This window comes from Mchenga conophoros, linkage group LG3 (genome assembly GCF_057382185.1).
Source record: "Mchenga conophoros isolate Kocher_MC1m ecotype Shallow Benthic linkage group LG3, M_conophoros_male_GT1.1, whole genome shotgun sequence".
Classification (NCBI taxonomy): Eukaryota; Metazoa; Chordata; class Actinopteri; order Cichliformes; family Cichlidae; genus Mchenga; species Mchenga conophoros.
Window position 1 is genome coordinate 27574086 of NC_140528.1, and position 19196 is coordinate 27593281.

The window sequence follows — 19196 nt, forward strand, 5'->3', positions numbered from 1 at the left end:
CTGGGCAGCATCACCTCATCCCCCATCACACTGAACACTGGTGCTCCACAGAGGTGTGTACTGAGCCCTCTCCTGTACTCACTCTACACCTACGACTGCACGGCCACTAACAGCTCCAACATCATTGTGAAGTTTGCGGACGACACTACAGTGGTGGGTCTTATCACCAACGGTGATGAGACGGCTTACAGGGAGGAGGTCAGCGCCCTGACCCACTGGTGTCAAGACAACCATCTCACCCTCAACGTCGCAAAGACAAAGGAGTTGATAGTGGACTTCCGGAGGTGCAGAGAAGTACACACCCCCATCACCATCAACGGCGCTGCTGTGGAGAGAGTGAGCAGCTTCCGGTTCCTTGGAGTACATCTGGCTGAGGATCTTACGTGGTCAGTACACACAAACAAAACAGTGAAGAAGGCGCAGCAGCACCTCTTCTTTCTCAGGAGACTGAAAAGATTCGGCATGAGCCCCCGCATCCTCAGGACCTTCTATCACTGTGCCATTGAGAGCATCCTCACTGGATGCATCACCACCTGGTACGGCAACAGCACCGCCTACAACTGCAAAGCTCTCCAGCGAGTAGTGCGGTGCTCTGAACGGATAATTGGAGGTGAGCTTCCCTCCCTCCAAGACATCTACAGGAAGCGGTGCCTGAGGAAAGCGGGGAGGATCATCAAGGACTCCAGTCACCCCAGCCATAAACTGTTCAGACTGCTTCCATCAGGAAGGAGGTTCTGCAGCATCCGGTCCCGTACCAGCAGACTGAGAGACAGCTTTTTCCATCAGGCCATCAGACTGCTGAACACGTCATAGACACCTCAGCTTCACTACTGGAACTTTAACATTATGCACTACACACTGTACAGTAATGCCACTGTTTTGCACATATTCAACTCTGTATATTTTATATATTTTATTATTATTATTATTATTATTTTTTTATTTTTATTTTTTTTTACTATTTAATTTGTAAAAATGTGCATACACACACACACACACACACACACACACACACACACACACACACACACACACACACAGGAAAATATTTAGTATACACATCCAGAAATGCATACACTATTATATATTGTACATATATTTATTAGTTTCAGGTTGGCCATTCTTGTATTTTGCTCGTTTGTGTTGTTGTGTTTGCACATCTCTGTTGCTTGTGAAGCTCGCACACAAGAATTTCACTCGCATGTGCTGTGCCAGTGTGCCTGCACATGTGATGTGACAATAAAAGTGATTTGATTTGATTTGATTTGATTTGATTTGATTATCTTCCATTTCAGCTTCTTCTGAACACCTCTCAGCTCCTGTTTGTCTCCAGATCTAAAGACTCTTATTCTCCTTATTCTCCTTAATTTCAGAATTTATCCATGTCTTGTTGTTAGAAAAACACCATACTTTTATGATGGGTACGGTGTTGTCCACACAGAAGTTCATGTAATCCGTAATGCAGTCTGTGATGCTGTTGAGGTCATCCTCCAGGGGGCTGCAGTAGAACGGAAAAAGTCCCTCAGGGCCTCTTCAGTCTCTGCCGACCATTTCCTTACTGTGAGTTTCACAACTGGTTCTCTGTGTACCAGAGGTTTATACACAGGCTGGAGAAAAAAAACCTCTAGTATGGAGGAAGTGAGTGTGCCGACTAGAGAAAAATCAACCGAGCGTGACCGAAGAGAAAACCGATGATGGTTCCAATGCCGGAGAGATTGTCGAACAGAAGAGTCATAGAAGTTCCGTAGTGTGAAGGTATTTCGGCTATTTCAAGTCTGACAAAAAACAGAGCAGCTGCACTGTAAATGTGCCGAAAGCAAGTCTGGAAATACAATAAAGCGGTGCAGCTCAGTCTCTGACTGGAAGCGCTAATTCGTCATTCGGCTTTTGTCAGACTAAAGTAACTGTTAAAACTGTTTGAAAAGCTCAGCTATACAACAAGGAGAGATTGAGAATTTCCTTTTAGTTCTCAGTTTATTTGATATTGACAAAAGTTAGTCAGTTTTGTCTGTTCTTCTGTAAAACAAACTAAGATTTATTTTTAGAATTAATATTTTGTTTCTAAGTGGAATTGACAGTTTAGTCTGTTTCGTTTGTTCTATTTTGAAACTTAAACGCTTTAGCGCTTAAAGTCTCATGTTCCTTAAGTACATCTACCCTGTTGAACTTATTATGGGAAATAAATATTTAAATCAAAACAAGCTGCTGATTATTTCACATTTTACTTGTGAGCAACGGCACATTTAAATCTTACAAATATAGTTATTTGGCTGATATCGTGATAGATATCGTTATCACCTGAAATGAAAAAAACATATCGTGATATGAAGAAATCTTATATCGCCCAGCTCTACTGTGAGTATTAAAACCATCCCCACTTCCACAATAAGAAAAGCTTGACATGTGACGGTAGAGCGGAGATAGGCTGGCAGCTCTGAGCATCATCTCACATAGAAAAGCGAGTAGATCATCAGATCCTCATGAGTAAAATCTGACTGTCACCCTCAGAGAGCTTCAGGTGAATAAGTTTACCTGGTTAGTTCAGGTGAGCCATACCTCTCAGTTTCTTCAACAGAACCACACCTCCAACCAGGACCAGAACCAGGACCAGGACTACAGGGAGCACCAGGAGATAAAGAGGAAGGGAGGAGGAAGAGTCTGGAGAGGAAGAGGAGGGAGGGAAAGTGGTGAGAAGAAGAGGAGAGGTTGTGGTACGAGGAGGATCTGCAGGAGAGATGATGATGAGATGATGAGAGATGATGAAGATGATTCAGTCAGTTCATTATCAGGTCAGCAGGTTAGTTTGTCTTTAAACAGGAAATGATGTCAGTGCCCTGACCTCTGACCCTCAGTCTGCTCTGAGGAGAAGGTGGATGAATATCAGTATAACACCAGTAGAGACCTTCATCAGACCGCTGGACGTTAGAGAGAATCCACTTTCCTTCAGGTCCAGATACAAGTGTAACATTATCTCTGACGAAGTGAGACTTTCGTCTTTCTCCCTCTTTGGGTGTACACCACAAAGTGACATCACTTCCTGTCATGACAGGAAGTGCAGGAATCTCCAGGATCACATCTTTGCCTGTCCAGCAGAGACACAAACAGAGTGACACAGAGACAGACAGAAACAGAGACACAGCTGGAACATCTGTCTGTACCTGAGACACTGATGGAGACTTCATCACTCTGATGTCCAGATGAGCTTACACACAGGAAATTTCCACCAGTGGAGAGACTGAGATCGAGAACACAGAAGGAACTGTTAATCCTACTAAACTCTGACCCAGCTGCTCCACAGTCCTCAGTGAGTCCTCCTCTGGTCCTCTTCACTGTCCATCCATCAGCTGTCTGTCCATCATCAACACAACTCAGATACACTGAAGATCCTCTGAAGACCTGCTGAAGGTTTGGACTGACAGACAGAGACACTGGAGGACACACACACACACACACACACACACACACACACACACACACACAGTAAGTGTATTTGTGTTCTTTTGGAGTCTCACTGATGGTTTTCACATCATCAACTCACCTGCAGAAACAGTCGGTGCAGACAGCAGCAGCACACACACACCTGCAACAGGAGGTCAGAGGTCACTAAAGGTCAGAGGTCACTAAAAGTCAGAGGTCACTAAAGGTCAGAGGTCACTAAAAGTCAGAAACAGTTCCAAATGGAGGTTTGTTTATCTTGAGCCAAACACTCCATGTTGGGAAACGTCCCAGAACAGGTTGTGGACGACAGGAAGTCATCAAGAAAAATAACTTGCAAGTGTCTGTTGAAAAGGTCTTTAAATAAACCACGCTCTGACAGCAACCCTGAAGCTGGGCACACATTTCCTCAGGAGACAATGTGAGTCTGCTGGGTCCATAATGAGGTAAAGTTCTGCCATGGTGGCTGCGTGGCTGGCAGAGGAAAGACCCAAATGTGAACTCAGAAACGGGAATGCTGAACTAATTATTGGCTTTAACAAACTAAAATAAGTGCAAAATAACAAAACTAGGAAGTCTGACCTTTGCATCAATGTCCCCGAGTCTCTCCGGCTGACTCTAAATTGTTTTTGTGTTCGCTCTCCCTCTCTCTTCTCCTCGCTGTCTCCTCCCTGCCTGGGCGGATGTCAATATTGGGCTCCCGCCTTTGATGCACCTGCTCTGACTAGTCCTGTCTCCTCGGCCAGTATTCAGGGTTTGTGGCTCAGAGTGTCTCATCGCTGGATCGTTGAACACCCTGAGTTCATGCAGCCTCGGCTAAACTTTGCTCGTTGTATATTTCTGGCTCGTATTAACACTTGTCTTTGTATAAAGATTCCCGGACTTGTCTGAGAACCTCTCCCTGGACCCCTGAGTGTGGCAGTGTGAAGTGCAGTGAAAGCACGAGTGGCAGAAGAGGAGCATGTGTGAGCGGAGGAAGTGTGGATGTGCGATTTCAGGTGAGTTAAATAAATGTGTGGTTTTTTTTAACTCGGTGCTCGCTGGTGTTTCAGCAGCAGAGACGTGTTTGAGGAAGGTGGGCCAAAAATAGTTTTTTGTGCAGTTATAGAGTTTCCCCTCTACCAAGGGGAAACTCATTGTGTGTTCCCGCCACCAGCCAACACATCTGCAGTCAATTAATCACCTGCTGCTCCTTGGTCTCTGGTGACTATTTTCAGATGGCGGGTCGGCGTTTCTCATCCCTGGATTGTTGCGTGACTCTCTTCAGTGTTGCTCAGCTCTCTCATGGTAATTTCGTTCGCAGTATCTGTTCCTGGCTTTTCACTTTCCTCTTTTGTATAAAAATGTCCCTGGACCCATCCCTGCCTGGTTCCTCCAAAGTGCTGACATTAGTGACTGGAGAGGATTGTTGTTGCCCTTCCCCAACCTAGGAATCCCTGGACCCTTTGGCTGCTGTTTGATATCATGTTTGTGTTTGTGTATCACGAATATTGACATCAAACTGATCACTTGACCCATATTACGTTTCTTGCTCTTCGAGTGACTCAACAAATGGCGAAATGAAAATCCAAACAACAACAATGCTGTTTTTTAGAGAGTCTCAGCTACATGTGTGTTTATTTCATATTTTCAGTTGTTTCCCTTCATGGATAAACAAACTCTAAATCGGTTTCAGTTGTGTACTGATGAACACAACAATGGACATAAGGAGCTTCTTCCAAAGAATCAGAATCAGAATCAGAAAGGGGTTTATTGCCAAATGTTGAGCAGGTTTACAACATTAGGAAATTGCTGCGGTGCTTCAGTGCAAACATAGTGTCATAAATAGCACTTAAATAGACATGAAAAAATAAAAGTAGGGATAAGAATTAAAAGTGCTACGTAGAAAGATATATACATGAGTGCAGGTGGTGATCAGTGCCAAACATGGAATGATGCAGTGAACACAGCGTAGGGTCATGTGTTAAAAAAAACTCAGGTAGATGTTATTTTATATATTATGCTTTGGATGTTGTTCAGTATATTTCTATGCAAAACCAGAGGAACTTCAACACACAGCAGGATATTCACAGCTGAAACCAGATATTTACACTGGAGAAAACAAAAAAAACCAATTTTTACTGTTAAAAAGAGTAAACTTGTTTTGTTTTAGATAAATACATGTTGAAATATCTTTTGAATTAGTTAAATGTCAGAATAAAGAGACAGAGCTTCTATTTTTTTATCACTTTCATCAAATGTAGGAGTACATGTACACTAAGTTTATTGGTAATTAATAAGAAACTGCAGACGATTCCATTCTGAGCTGAAGAAGCTTCTGATTGGTTAGTAGAGTCCATGTGAGTAAACTGGTGGCACAGCTGTGGATGCATATAAGGAAAAACACAGAGCCTGGCTGTCTCCCAGTTCAGGGTCTGCAGCCTTAAGGCCGCATTTCAAGGCCGATTACGTCACAGCGGCGCGCCGAAGCCTGTCCCAATTCAAAGGCTGCTCGAAATGCGGCCCTGAAATGCGTCCTTCATTTCCCTGAATTTTAAGGATGTGGCGGTGTAGACTTCGTGGCCCAACATATCCCAGAATGCATATGTAACGATGTAAAAGAATGGATATGGTTTTGTTGTTGTTAAATTCCTGTTAAACTTGGGATCGCAACCATGGGTTTATTTTGGAACTTTTATTTTGAAAATCCGCAGCGGAAGTCTGCTACTGGTAAACGGGCTACCCCCTAAGCCTATCGTTAGTAGCAATGAAGCTTTCGCTGTGGTAAGTTCCTCTCCGTCCGCTCTCACAGAGCATGAGTTTAAAACATATTTGAAAATCCTCATTGAAGCTAATATGACAGTGCACTAACTGCATGAACTGCCCATACGGTAGTATTTGAGTAGATTTCAGGTTTATGACCGTGTTTTGCAGTTAATAGATTAGACGTTTGGGCGGAATCCTGTTGCTGAAACCCATGGTTATTCATGTCCCATGTTATTGCAGGGGAATAAATCACGCCTGAGCTCTACCCACTTCGAGTCCAGAGAGTTTTATTCACACAGCGCTGGAAAGAGAAGCTGACCAGGGGTTACATTTGTGCCGTGAGCCGTCAATCGAGTGTTTGGACGGTGGACTCCTCTCAGCAACGTGGGCCAGTTTCAGCGCTGCACGTTTGTGATTCATTGTTGTTCTTTCTGACACATTTTTTTTTTAAAAAGGAGCATATATAGCATTTTTGTTTTATTCTAGTTGTTGTGATGGACATCACAGAGGAGGGATCGAGTACTCCTAATGTTGTTGGTAGGGGTAGGGGGTTGTTATGTTACCCTTTGCATTTGCGTTATGACACTCCTGTTAGTGGGCGTGGTTTTGTTAGGGGGGATAGTCAGGGGATCCCAGGGCCCCAGTCCAGTGAAGGGGTTGTTGTCCCTCCCCCTAGCCATGTGTCACACACGTCTCAGAACAACAGTTCACCTTCTCCTAACCCAGATACTATTGCCACGGAGATTGTGAGTCAGATGGGGGATGTGATCCAACTGGTTGGTCAGAGAGTAGCGCAGAGTATCTTAACCCAGCTCAGCCCGTCTGCTAGTACCCCCTTACCTGCACCTACGGCCACACCTTTCCATGCTGTGTCATCTACATCTGCTGTTGATGCTGCGCCGGTGCAGTTTGTGTCCCACAGGAAGCTTAAGGACCCACCATGCTTCAGAGGGGATGGTTCTGATCTCATTTCTGTGAGAGAGTGGGAGGATCTGATGAGAGCCTTTATAAAGCTGGGGAGTCTGAGACCCGAAGAACAGGCTGAGGAGATTCTTGTTCATTTGAGAGGCAAGGCTAAGGATGTGGTCCAGGTTGGCATTAGAAACAGTGTCGTAGATGTCACACGTGATCCTGAGGCTATTTTTGGAATCCTGAGGAGACACTTTGACTCTGCTCAGTGCTCACCTCTTCCACTGGCAGACTTCTACACCACTCTCCCAGAGAAAGGCGAAAGTGCATTCGATTACTGGCTTAGGCTGCACCGTGCTGTTGATCTTGCTGTTGAGCGCCTGAAGGAACGAGGACAGGCATTGGGTAGCCCCAGCACTGAGGTCACCCGAATGTTCATCAAAAACTGTCCCTCCCCTGAGCTTGCCATGATCTTGAGATCAAAGACAATTGATAAATGGACAGCCAATGAGGTCCAGGAAATCCTGTGTGAGTCCCACTCTGGAGGAACGTTGAACTCAAGCAGCACGACGGCCGAGAGAGTTGCAGTGAATGCGCAGCAGATATCAACAGCGTTGCCTGTCCAGCCAACAGAGAAGCACATTCAGCCACAGTCGACAGATTCAGCTGCTTTGGAGCGGCTCATAGGCATGCTTGAGAAGGTTCTTCTGCAAAGATCCTTTCAGCCTGGTTTGACCACACGGCCTAACTCCAGACGTTCCAGGATTGAGGGCCTACATGATAAGCCCTGCTCCGTCTGTCATGATATGTCGCACACAGCTTTCATGCACTGCCGAGATCACAAACTCTGTTTTCTGTGCCACTCACCTGACCACACCAGGCGTGCCTGTCCTGGATCCTTGTCGTCTTCTGCCCCTCGACGGTCGGAAAACTAGTTGATCCACATTTGAGGGAGGAAAGTGTGGATCATCTGAGTGACTCTCCCACTTGCGACAGCGATGACCTGGGATCCATGTATGAATCTCTGTGCTCCACTTCGCCACCTGGTACGACAGTTGTCTTCCAAATGAAGAATTTGGAAGAATTAAGAATTAAGAAATCTGACAGTTTGTTTTATACGACTGTGGGGACTGTGGGCGGAGTTTCACTGAGAGCCATGATCGACAGTGGCTCTATGTCGTGCTCTATTAGTGAGGCTACTGCTACGCGGCTTTTACAGTCCTGCCCTGATCTGAAGCTCGAACCAGCTAATGACATTGTTGTTGTTGGTGCTGGGGGCCACCAGTTCCAACCTAAAGCAGTTTGTGATTTGGAAGTGACTCTTTATGGTTTCAAGCTGCTCATCCCCACGCTGGTTATTCCAGGCCAAAGTGACGACATGATTATTGGCAGTAACGCTATTAAGTCATTGATTCATGTAATGAAGAATACGGATGAGTATTGGAGGCTTGTATCCATTTCAGGTGATGTCACCAATGATGACTGTAGACAGTTTTTATCCATGCTTTCCAATGTTGAGCGTTGGCGAGGAGGGGCGGTGCCTGATAAGATTGGCACAGTGAAGTTGAGACAGCGTGTTACGCTGGAACCCCTTCAGGAACACCTTGTGTGGGGTAAATTACCTCCCTCTTCACCTCTATCAGCAGGCTGCACTGTTATTGTTGAGCCTACACAGTCACGGTGTAGACCCAGAGACATCCTGGTTGGCCGCTCCGTCTCATCATTGTGGGGTGACAAATGGGTTCCTCTCAAGGTGATTAACCCCAGCAACAAGCGTGTGATTCTGAGGAAGAACTGTAAAATCGCTGATGTCTACCCCTGTGTCGCAGTTGAAGAGCTGTCTCCCCCTGAAAAGATCATGTCTAACAGCCACTCTTTTGAACAGGGTTCTGTTCCCATAAGGTCTGTTGAACAAAGGAAGGAACTCTTGCACAGACTAGGACTACAAGACTTAGACAGTTGTGAGGTGTCTGACAGATGGAAAGATCAGCTTCTGCAGCTTGTGGAAAAGTATGAGTCTATCTTTTCTAAGGATAAAATGGACTGTGGAGAAGCTACCGATTTTGTCCACAAAATACACCTTGTGGATGAGAAGCCTTTTCGTTTGCCTTATCGCAGAGTACCGCCGAGTCAGTATGAGAAGCTAAGAACTGCTCTGAATGAGATGGAAGAAAGGGACATAATCCGGAAGTCGAACAGTGAGTATGCATCGCCGCTGGTCTTGGTGTGGAAGAAGGATGGCAGCCTGCGCATTTGCACTGATTTCAGATGGCTCAATGCAAAGACTGTTAAAGACGCGCACCCGCTGCCACACCAAGCCGACGCCCTGGCTGCTCTCAGTGGAAATGTTCTCTTTTCAACAATGGATTTGACCTCTGGATTTTACAATGTGCCTCTCTACGAGCCTCACAAGAAATACACAGCATTCTCCTCGCCCTTTGGTCTCCATGAGTACAACCGGATGCCTCAGGGCCTGTCGAACAGTCCGGCGACATTCATGAGAATGATGATGTCGATCTTTGGTGACGAGAATTTCAGCAGCTTGCTTTGTTACTTGGACGACTTGATGGTGTTTGTGCCTGACGAGGCAACTGCCCTTCAGCGTCTTGAGATGGTCTTCTCTCGGTTGAGGAGTCACAACCTTAAGCTGGCCCCTAAGAAATGCCATCTTCTTAAGAGGTCAGTTAGATTTCTTGGACATGTCATTTGTGCGGATGGTGTGAGAACTGATCCGGACAAGGTTAACACCATTACCAACATCAGGGAAGAACAGCTTATGGAGAGCGATGGTGTGACTCCCTCCCAGAAGAAGATCCGGTCCTTCTTAGGAATGATCCTCTATTACAAACATTTCATCCCTGATTGTTCTGCGAAGGCCAAGCCCTTGTTTAGGTTACTTTCGGGACGACAGGCAATTCCCCATGGGAGGAAAGGGAAGAAGCTCAGGAAGCAACCCTCTGCCAAACCATCTCTGACACCAAGTGACTGGACATCAGCATGTCGCACATCATTTCAAACGCTCAAGATGGAACTAGTTAATGTTGTCACCCTGGCTCATCCCAACTTTAGTGAGCCTTTCATCCTGGCGGTTGATGCCTCCTTTGATGGCATCGGGGCAGTACTCTCACAGGTTTCTCCTGGCGAGACAGTGGCTCGACCTGTTGCCTTTGCCAGCAAGACATTGTCACGGTCTCAGATGAACTACCCAGCGCACAGACTAGAGTTCTTGGCGCTTAAATGGGCCGTGTGTGACAAGTTCAGCCACTGGCTGAAAGGAAGGCACTTCACTGCTTGGACAGACAATAACCCCTTGTCCTACATCTTGACAAAGCCACGTTTAGATGCTTGTGAGCAGAGATGGGTGGCGAAGCTCGCGGCATATGATTTTGATCTAAAGTATGTGCCAGGGGTTAGAAATACAGTTGCTGATGCTTTGAGCCGTGAACCATTTGTCGAGTCATGTATTGGTCATCGTTTGCTGAAAGAACCTTATGTTGCCCTGCTAGATGAGGTCAACGGGGTTGTGAGAGGTACTGTGCAGAATGCTTTTCGGCTGACTAACAACTGCCACATTGTTCAAGACACAGAGCCAGACTCACCAGACTCTGTTTCTGAGTGCGACCTTCAGAGCGAGAGGGGTTCGATCGATGCTGATGAGGTGTCAGCTGTGCTGAGTGCGCAGTGTGACCATGGTTTGACCAATGTCAACCCACCTTTATCACAGCTCCCTGAGGTGGACCCGGTCGTTCCTCTTCCCCAAAGCCAGCTCTCGAGCCTTCAGCAACAAGATCAGGCAATAAACAGAGTCCTTTTCTATGTGCGAAGAAAAAGGAAGGCTACGAGGCGAGAAGCAGCTTCAGAACCAGGTGGTGTTGGTGGACTTCTCAGGCAGTGGAAGAAGCTTAAAGTACAGAACGGCATCCTGTACAGGGTGATAAGGCATCACCGCTTGAGTAGAAAGATTTTTCAGTTTGTTGTTCCTGATAGCCTGAAGGTTCAAGTCCTCCTCAGCCTTCATGATAATGCAGGCCATCAGGGCCAGGCACGAACACTTTCCCTCGCCCGTGAGAGGTTTTTCTGGGTCGGGATGGAGAGAGACATAACCAACCATGTTCGACAGTGTGAGAGATGTGTGGTTGGAAAAACACCTGAACCTCATGCCTGTGCACCACTAGAGAACATCCAGACGTCAGAGCCGATGGAGCTAGTGTGCATAGACTTTTGGACTGCTGAGCTCAGCGATAATAAGAAAGTGGATGTCCTGGTCGTAACCGATCATTTCTCCAAGATGGCACATGCCTTCCCCTGCCGAAACCAGTCTGCAAAACATGTCGCACGCAGGTTGTGGGATGATTTCTTTTGTGTTTATGGCTTTCCCAAGAGGATTCATTCGGATCAGGGATCAAACTTTGAGAGCAGACTGTTGAAGGACCTCTTAGAGATGGCAGGTGTGCAGAAATCGCATACTACGCCATATCATCCTATGGGCAATGGGGTCACTGAACGGTTCAACAGGACACTTGGGAATATGCTGAGGACTCTCCCTTCTACAGCCAAGGCTAGGTGGCCTCAGATGTTACGCACTCTCACGTTCTGCTACAATTGCACAGTGCATGAGACGACTGGTTTGGCTCCCTTTTATGTCATGTTTGGGCGAGTCCCACGCCTCCCTGTTGACATGATGTTCCAACATGTGCTGCAAAATGATGATGTGATCAGCCACCATGAGTTTGTCTCACGGTTGCGGAAAGACCTGTTTGATGCCTCACAGATTGCCCAGAACCACGCTTTTCACGAGCAAGCGCGCCATGCCAGACTCTACAACCGCAAAGTCAAAGGCTCACCTCTGGCTGTAGGTGATAGAGTGTTGTTGGCCAATCGTGGTGAAAGGGGAAAAAGAAAGTTAGCCGACAAGTGGGATCCCACGCCTTATGATGTTGTGTCAGTTAGGTCTGGGATCAATGTGTACAGGATAAGAGAGAGCCACACAGGCAAGGAAAGAGTTGTACACAGGAACCTCCTTCTCCCTGTTAACTTCCTGGGCTTAGGTGTGGAAGGGAGTCTGGCCTCCCGTGCTGACTTGGACGGAGGGAACCCGAACAGTGGAGATGACCAAGGGTCTGTGAGGTCAACACAGATGGATCATCATGACAGGACACTGGACTGGCTGCTGAAAACGCCAGAGATACAGGGTCTCGCTAATGAGCCGGTGGAAGTTGAAGGTTCCCTCGACGTGGGACACCATTCTCTCTGCGTTGTGGACCCCAGCAGTGGCTCTATCGCAGCGGAGGACCCACCCCCTGAAGTTAATGCTGAAGTGTTTGAAAACTCCATTAGTGAATTCCCCTTGCCTGCTCCCGTGATCAGTGATGCTGCTCTCCGTCAAGGCTCTGAACCTGTTGCCGTGGCTCCTGTGGTTCCCATGGCTGATGTTGACTTAGATCTTGCTATTTGCACACAGCCTCAGACTATTCAGGCGGGCATGGATGGGCTAGCTATCACTAGGTATGGGAGAAGTGTTAGGCCTCCCAAGAGACTGATTTGTGAGATGGCAGCGCAGAAAGTTGAGGAAACTTCTTCTGTTTCAGGGTCAGTTTTTGCATTTCTGACTAGTATGTTTTAGCTCTGAGGGAATTGACTTGGTTTCATGTATCTTTCGACTTATTTTTTTGTGTGGTCCAGGATGTGATTTGGAGTATTATTTCGGGTGCTCTTATATGTGATGTTAAGGAGGTGTAGATGGCATCTTCTCTAGTCTGTTGAAGGTATTGGGCTTGGTACCACCCAATGTCTCGACACTTTTATATAAAAGGATTCTGTATCGACAATGATTAATATTAGTGTATCGATTTTACCCCGAAGCACCTGCTGTTCATAGTTCTTTTGTTTCTGGCCCTTGATACTCCCTTGAACTGGTTTGGAGTTTAACAGAATTTAAGGGGGGTGTATGTAACGATGTAAAAGAATGGATATGGTTTTGTTGTTGTTAAATTCCTGTTAAACTTGGGATCGCAACCATGGGTTTATTTTGGAACTTTTATTTTGAAAATCCGCAGCGGAAGTCTGCTACTGGTAAACGGGCTACCCCCTAAGCCTATCGTTAGTAGCAATGAAGCTTTCGCTGTGGTAAGTTCCTCTCCGTCCGCTCTCACAGAGCATGAGTTTAAAACATATTTGAAAATCCTCATTGAAGCTAATATGACAGTGCACTAACTGCATGAACTGCCCATACGGTAGTATTTGAGTAGATTTCAGGTTTATGACCGTGTTTTGCAGTTAATAGATTAGACGTTTGGGCGGAATCCTGTTGCTGAAACCCATGGTTATTCATGTCCCATGTTATTGCAGGGGAATAAATCACGCCTGAGCTCTACCCACTTCGAGTCCAGAGAGTTTTATTCACACAGCGCTGGAAAGAGAAGCTGACCAGGGGTTACACATAGCGCAGCAATGGGTGTGGATAAATTTGCAGAAAAAAATGGCGGCTGACGGCAGAAGCGGAGCGGCCGAAGAGTACACTTTAAGTACTGAATATTATGTCACTTATTTATGTGCAAATGTTTAATAACGAAGAACATTAAAACATTACTGTTGGCCACATGTCGGCAAAGTCATGTGACGTTAGTGACGTTTGTACTAACTTGGTTTTAAAGCCTTTAAAATATACGCCGTTCAGTAGCTGAGCTTCATCTTACAGAGAATGATCAAAGCTCATGCAGAAACAAACAAATGAACTAAATATGTTCTCCTTCATTTCTGTCACACAAAGCTATGACACGTTTCCAGCTGTTAGTATCATGGTTGCTAGGCAACCTGGGCAGCGCAACGAAGGCTTTTTTTTTAAACTTTATTGACAAACAACAGTATCAGCACAACGGAGGCTAGACCGTCCCATTACACAAGCCTCGCACTTCCGGCCTTAGCGGTCTTTGAGTACGCGGCCCTTGAGGATCGTTAGGCTGCAGACCCTGAATTGGGATACAGCCCCTGTTTCTGTGACATGGGGAAATCAAGAGATATACCATAAGAACCATAAGTGTGGCTCAATTTGGTGCCATTTGCAATTAAGAAATACAGATAGTTTCTCTCTTTACTCTTAAAGTTAACAAATATGTTTTTTATATTTATCAATCTAAAAAAATAAACATTTAGTCTGATTTGATGTTACAATTAAAAAAGTGTTTTTATCTGAAGAGTAAATATCTGGTTTCAACTGTTGTAACACTGTTGGTGTTTGGCTTGATTGTCAGCACAGAGGGAGAGAGAGAGATGAACAAGAGCAGGTGAGACACATGTTAGTCACATGGTTGTTGTCACGGTCCTGGATCTCCTGACCCAGCGTTTTTAGTTCTTTGTGATTTTTGTATTATTGTACTTGTGTGTGATTTATTCTATGGCTTCTAGTTTCGATCCCTTGCCCTTCATGTCTCTCTGTGTCCCCTCTGTTCTGTGTAATTGTGTGTCTTTGCATGTTTGAGTTTCTTGTTTTCTGTCACTCTGCATTGTGCATTATGTTCTCATGGTTGGTCTTTTGTTACTCTCTCTAGTCTAGTCTCTTGTGTTCCCAGCTGAGTATTTCCCTGTGTATTTTGGTTCTTAGACCTCTGCCTTATGGTTTATGTCTCTGTATTTCTTAGTTGCTGTCTCCACTGTGTCAAGTTCGCGTCTCTGTGTGATACTTCCTGTTTTACTTTGATGGTCCGTGTCTCATGTGAATGCGTCCTGCTTTGCTTGTCTCGTCAGTCCTGATTTCTCCCAGCTGTGCCCTCCTTCTGTGTCTCATTCCCCTCGTTACTTCCCAGTGTATTTAAACCCTGTGTTTCTCTGAGTCAGTGTCGCGTCGTCCCTCATGCTGTGTGTGGGTCTCCCTGTGAGTTCTTAGTTTATGGTTTCCCAGTTTAGTCTAGTTTTGTATGTTTGTTCTACCAGCAAATAAAGCTGTGTTTTGAGTTCACCTCCCCGAGTCTGTGAGTCCTGCATTTTGGGTCCAACTCCTGCCTGCCGCACAGCGATTCATGACAGTTGTTAAAACTCATCAGAACATGTGTCTCGTACCTAGTGTTTCTTTTTAGATGCCATTTGTTACTTTTCAAACTCTACATTTATTAAGCTCTGCAGGCTCGTTTGCACAACAAGGCTGAATAATTATATAAACTCCTGAATCAAAATAGTGGACTTGAATTAAAAATAAGTGTAGTGCAGGTCTATGATGATTTTTAGTGCTGCTATCATCTAGTTCTGATTCTGGGTCTGTCTTGGTTAAGTCCTCAGTAGTCCTGATTTTGAACTGTTGTAGTCCTGTTTTAATTCTGGATCAGTTCTGGGTCTGGTTGAATTGGGGTTTAGTCCTCGTGTCTTGATACAGGCCCGACTTTGTTCTGCCTCGCTGCTTAATTAAAAAACTAGTTTAAGGTGTCCTGCACATGTGATATATATTTTTCCTATATGAAGTCATTCTTTTTTGAACAAAACTCAAAACAGCCTAATAAATCTACCAGTCATTTCAAAAGCATCAGCTCTAACAGCCGTGCTTAGAGATTTCATTTCCTTTCACTGCTCAGCTCTCACAGATTGGCTCAGCTATGCTTCAGTCCCTCTATATTGTGGCCAATCACATGCGAGGATATAGAACAATATCATTATGTGAAAAACAGAGAGGGTGAGAGACGCGTCAGTCAAGTGGAGCGTGCGTCTGTCCTCTCAGTAAAGGAGTGAGACGGGGCGGTGAGGAGGGCTGCGCGGGTGCATCGCAAAAACACAAATATGCCTGACACCCGTGAACGAAGCAGCATCTGGCTGCACTCTAAAGACTTTTCTGTCTCGACTTGGTCTCGGTCTTGATTACAAGTCTAGTACAGATACCATTATCTAAATCTGAAGGAAGGGGAAACATTCGACAGGATTGTGTACTTGGTGTGGTGTTATGGAAACAGTTGAGCATGTATTTATTAACTGCAGGAGCAGGGCTCTAGACGAACTTTTTGCCATGGGCGTACCGGTACGCCTAACTTTTTAAAGTTAGGCGTACCGGCACAAATTTATAATAATTTATATAATATAATGTGTTTCCTGGATACACTGTGCTTTTTCAGCATTCAAAGATTGATGACACCGTGTCAGAGCACTGGCTATGAATTTCAGAAGGATCAGGCCTTAACTTAACAGAAAAGTTAGCAATAGTTCTTTTCCTATTACAGCTACATCCACTTCTGTCGTGCCCAGGCTGCTCATAGGGCTGCGTATCATCACTGATTTCTATAATCCATTTGATTCCGGTTTTCAAAGTCCTGATTCGATTCAACTTAGCCTCAGACAGTCAGAAATATTATAATTCTGATCATTTATCAGCACTGACTTCATCACAATTGTGAACATCACAGCAGATGCCTTTGTGTGAAAGTAACTGAGAATAAAACACAGAAAAACATGAAGGAGATTTTCCTGGTCTGGCTTTTTATAGCAGATAACCTTAAAAATATTCTACAATGTTCTGCATATAAAGTTTAAATTTCTTCAGTATTGAACAACAGAAAAAATAGGCTTTCTTGTCCGAGGTCATTTAAGTGAAAAAAAGAAAAAGACAGCAGCCACAGCGCTGTAAACAACGGTAGACTGGTGGGTAATAAGCGAATGAATAACACAGAAAACAGAGATTGGAGACGGGAAACTGTTCTTGAAGTACAGAGAGAGAGAGAGAGAGCTAGCTGTGCATGAAGTGTGATTTTAATAGTCGTGGAAGCAAAACAGCAAAATTCAGCTCGGTGAATTTTGGTTGGAGAGACAAAACCTGCAGCTCAGAATCAGCGCAAAAAGACGTAATCACAGCGCGGACCGGACGCATCAGGATCGCTGAGCTCCGACAGCGTGTCCGTCTGCGGGCCGTCGGGTGAGAAAGCCGAGAAAGACAAAGCTGATTCTGATGCGTCGGTCTGTGTTTACGTCTTTGTGTGGAGTCCGTGTACCTGCTCTCATCTGCTGTTTGGTTGTTGTTGAAATGGTTTTGTGAGCTTTAATCTGAGAATCTGGCGTTTCTGGCAAAACACAGTTAGATTTAAAAGTCGATTCAGGATTTAATGAATTGATATCCTTTATTCAAGCGACTCACCTCCCACTTCCACCTGCACTTTCAACTGGACCACGGCCAATCAGAGAGGTCCCGCCCCTGACTATCTCTGATTGGTTTAGTCCACGATAGGGGCATAATGTGTGTCTGATGTTGACCACAGGGAAGGCTGCAGATTTTTTTTTTTTTTTTTTTTTTTGCTACCCGAACAGTTGGTCGCACAGGTGCAACCAAATATTTTTTTTTAGTCGCACCACTGAAAAATTTGGTCGCATTTGCGACTAAATTGGTCGCACTCTAGAGCCCTGTGCAGGATGCATGGTAACTACAGGAGAATGATGAGGGTAGAAATGGCAAACACTGGGGAATTCAGGTTTGAGAAGGTGGTTGAATGGATGGGAAAGGAGTGGTTCTTCGGTTTCTGAGCAATACAGGATTATTTAAGAGGATTTAGAGAGTTAGATGTGATGTTAGATAACTCCAGGGGGTGGCAGTAATGCAACTTCTGTGAATGCAAGCTGCTGTTAAAATGGAAGAGGAGGGAGAAGAGTCTTTGCCTCGTAACTCTTGCCAACCACTTCAAGGCTCCTACTCTGAACATCACCCAGTGCCTGGTTCCCCATTCCTCATCCTTGACAGCCCTAAGACTCCTTCATATAACGCCCCACTGCCCCTTTATGACTTTGAGCCCAAGCCCTAGCTCGTGTGGTGATTTTGCATTGTAGTGACTCATTGTAATGTGCATAGCATTTTCGTTAGTGCTGCTGATGGTAGCTCATAGTATTGTTCCACAGATCATAGTGATTTTCTCATAGTCTTGTTCGTAGCGTTTTCCTTCATGCTACTGATAGTAATTCACAGCTTTGTTTCATTGAGTGCAGGTAACGTCTAGTTATTTGTTTGCTTCATGCACGGTGATGTGCTACCTGCTAACTCGTCTCAGAGCCAGTTTTTGGGCTCTCGCCTTCAGTTCATGTTTTACTTGCCAAGAGTGTTTTTGTTTTCATTGCTTATGTCACTCTCGTCTTCCTACAATAAACTTCTCTTAATACTACACCCTCGTGTGTCCGGGTTTGTCTGCAGCTGAGTCTAGTCCTGTGCTTTGGGCAGTGCGACCATGACAAATGGACTCAAACCCAGGACCTTCTTACTGTGAGCCAAACCACATGAAATGAATGATAAAAAACCTTCTAGTGGAAGAAGATTAATAAGGGGCATGCAAGAAATATCTGAAAAGGTCTTAGGACTTTTCTGAACTGTTTGCACTTGTTTGTTAAAAAATATTTATACAAACCTAAAATTGGTGAAAAATATCTTGAAATAAAACAACAAATGTCATGCGAATGATTAAGTTATTATGTGAAATTATGTCTTTGTAGCGTCACAGAAATGTAAGATTTTACAAACTGAAGCAGAAGTCGTTGTAATGTAAACTTGACTTCCTTTAATGATGCAGTTTCATAAGGCAAAATTAATAAAAACTAATAAATGAATAAACTAATAAATTCTTGTAAAAGGTGGATGTAGCAACCCATTAAAAGTACAAAATCCTGTCAGACAGCTTGGACACAGTGTGCAGTCAGAGGGCGTTGGTAAGTCTCCAGAAATGTGTCCTCCTCTTTGTGTGTGTGTGTTGGAGTGAATGAATATTTGACTTACCGAGGAGTGGAGAGACAGATGGGGTCTTCATCTTGTCTGGACGTCGACTAAACGTCTGGACGACAGCCTGAGACCATCTCCTTCATCACTTCCTCTGTAGCACACTTAGTGATTCGCTGGCTGAAAAAGTCGCCATGCTACTGTGATGAATTCACGGTGAGGGCGGAGCACCTTTAATGGGCTGCAGCCTGCAGTTTCTGTGAACAAAGACAGAACATCATCCGCCCCCAACACCTGCTGCAGATGCTGCAACCATGTGCTCAGCTCAACATGTCGAGATTCCCAATTTCTGTACCTCTCAGGTGAATTTAAGAACCTTTCCACAGCTGCTGCTGTGTTATAGCATTAAATAAATAAAATGTAATTGAACTCAAGCTCACGTTAA

General features: G+C 45.0%; 1 protein-coding gene across 1 annotated transcript; it reads right to left on the bottom strand.

Annotated features, from left to right (window-relative positions):
* Nucleotides 1–2798: 2798 nt before the first annotated feature.
* Nucleotides 2799–17234, bottom strand: LOC146577959 (uncharacterized; the record flags this gene model as incomplete). Its single annotated transcript, XM_085267739.1, has 4 exons — nucleotides 2799–3082; nucleotides 3159–3428; nucleotides 3539–3580; nucleotides 17195–17234. Coding segments are annotated over 4 exons (636 nt in total), but the record flags the coding sequence as incomplete, so codon positions are not given.
* Nucleotides 17235–19196: the final 1962 nt, after the last annotated feature.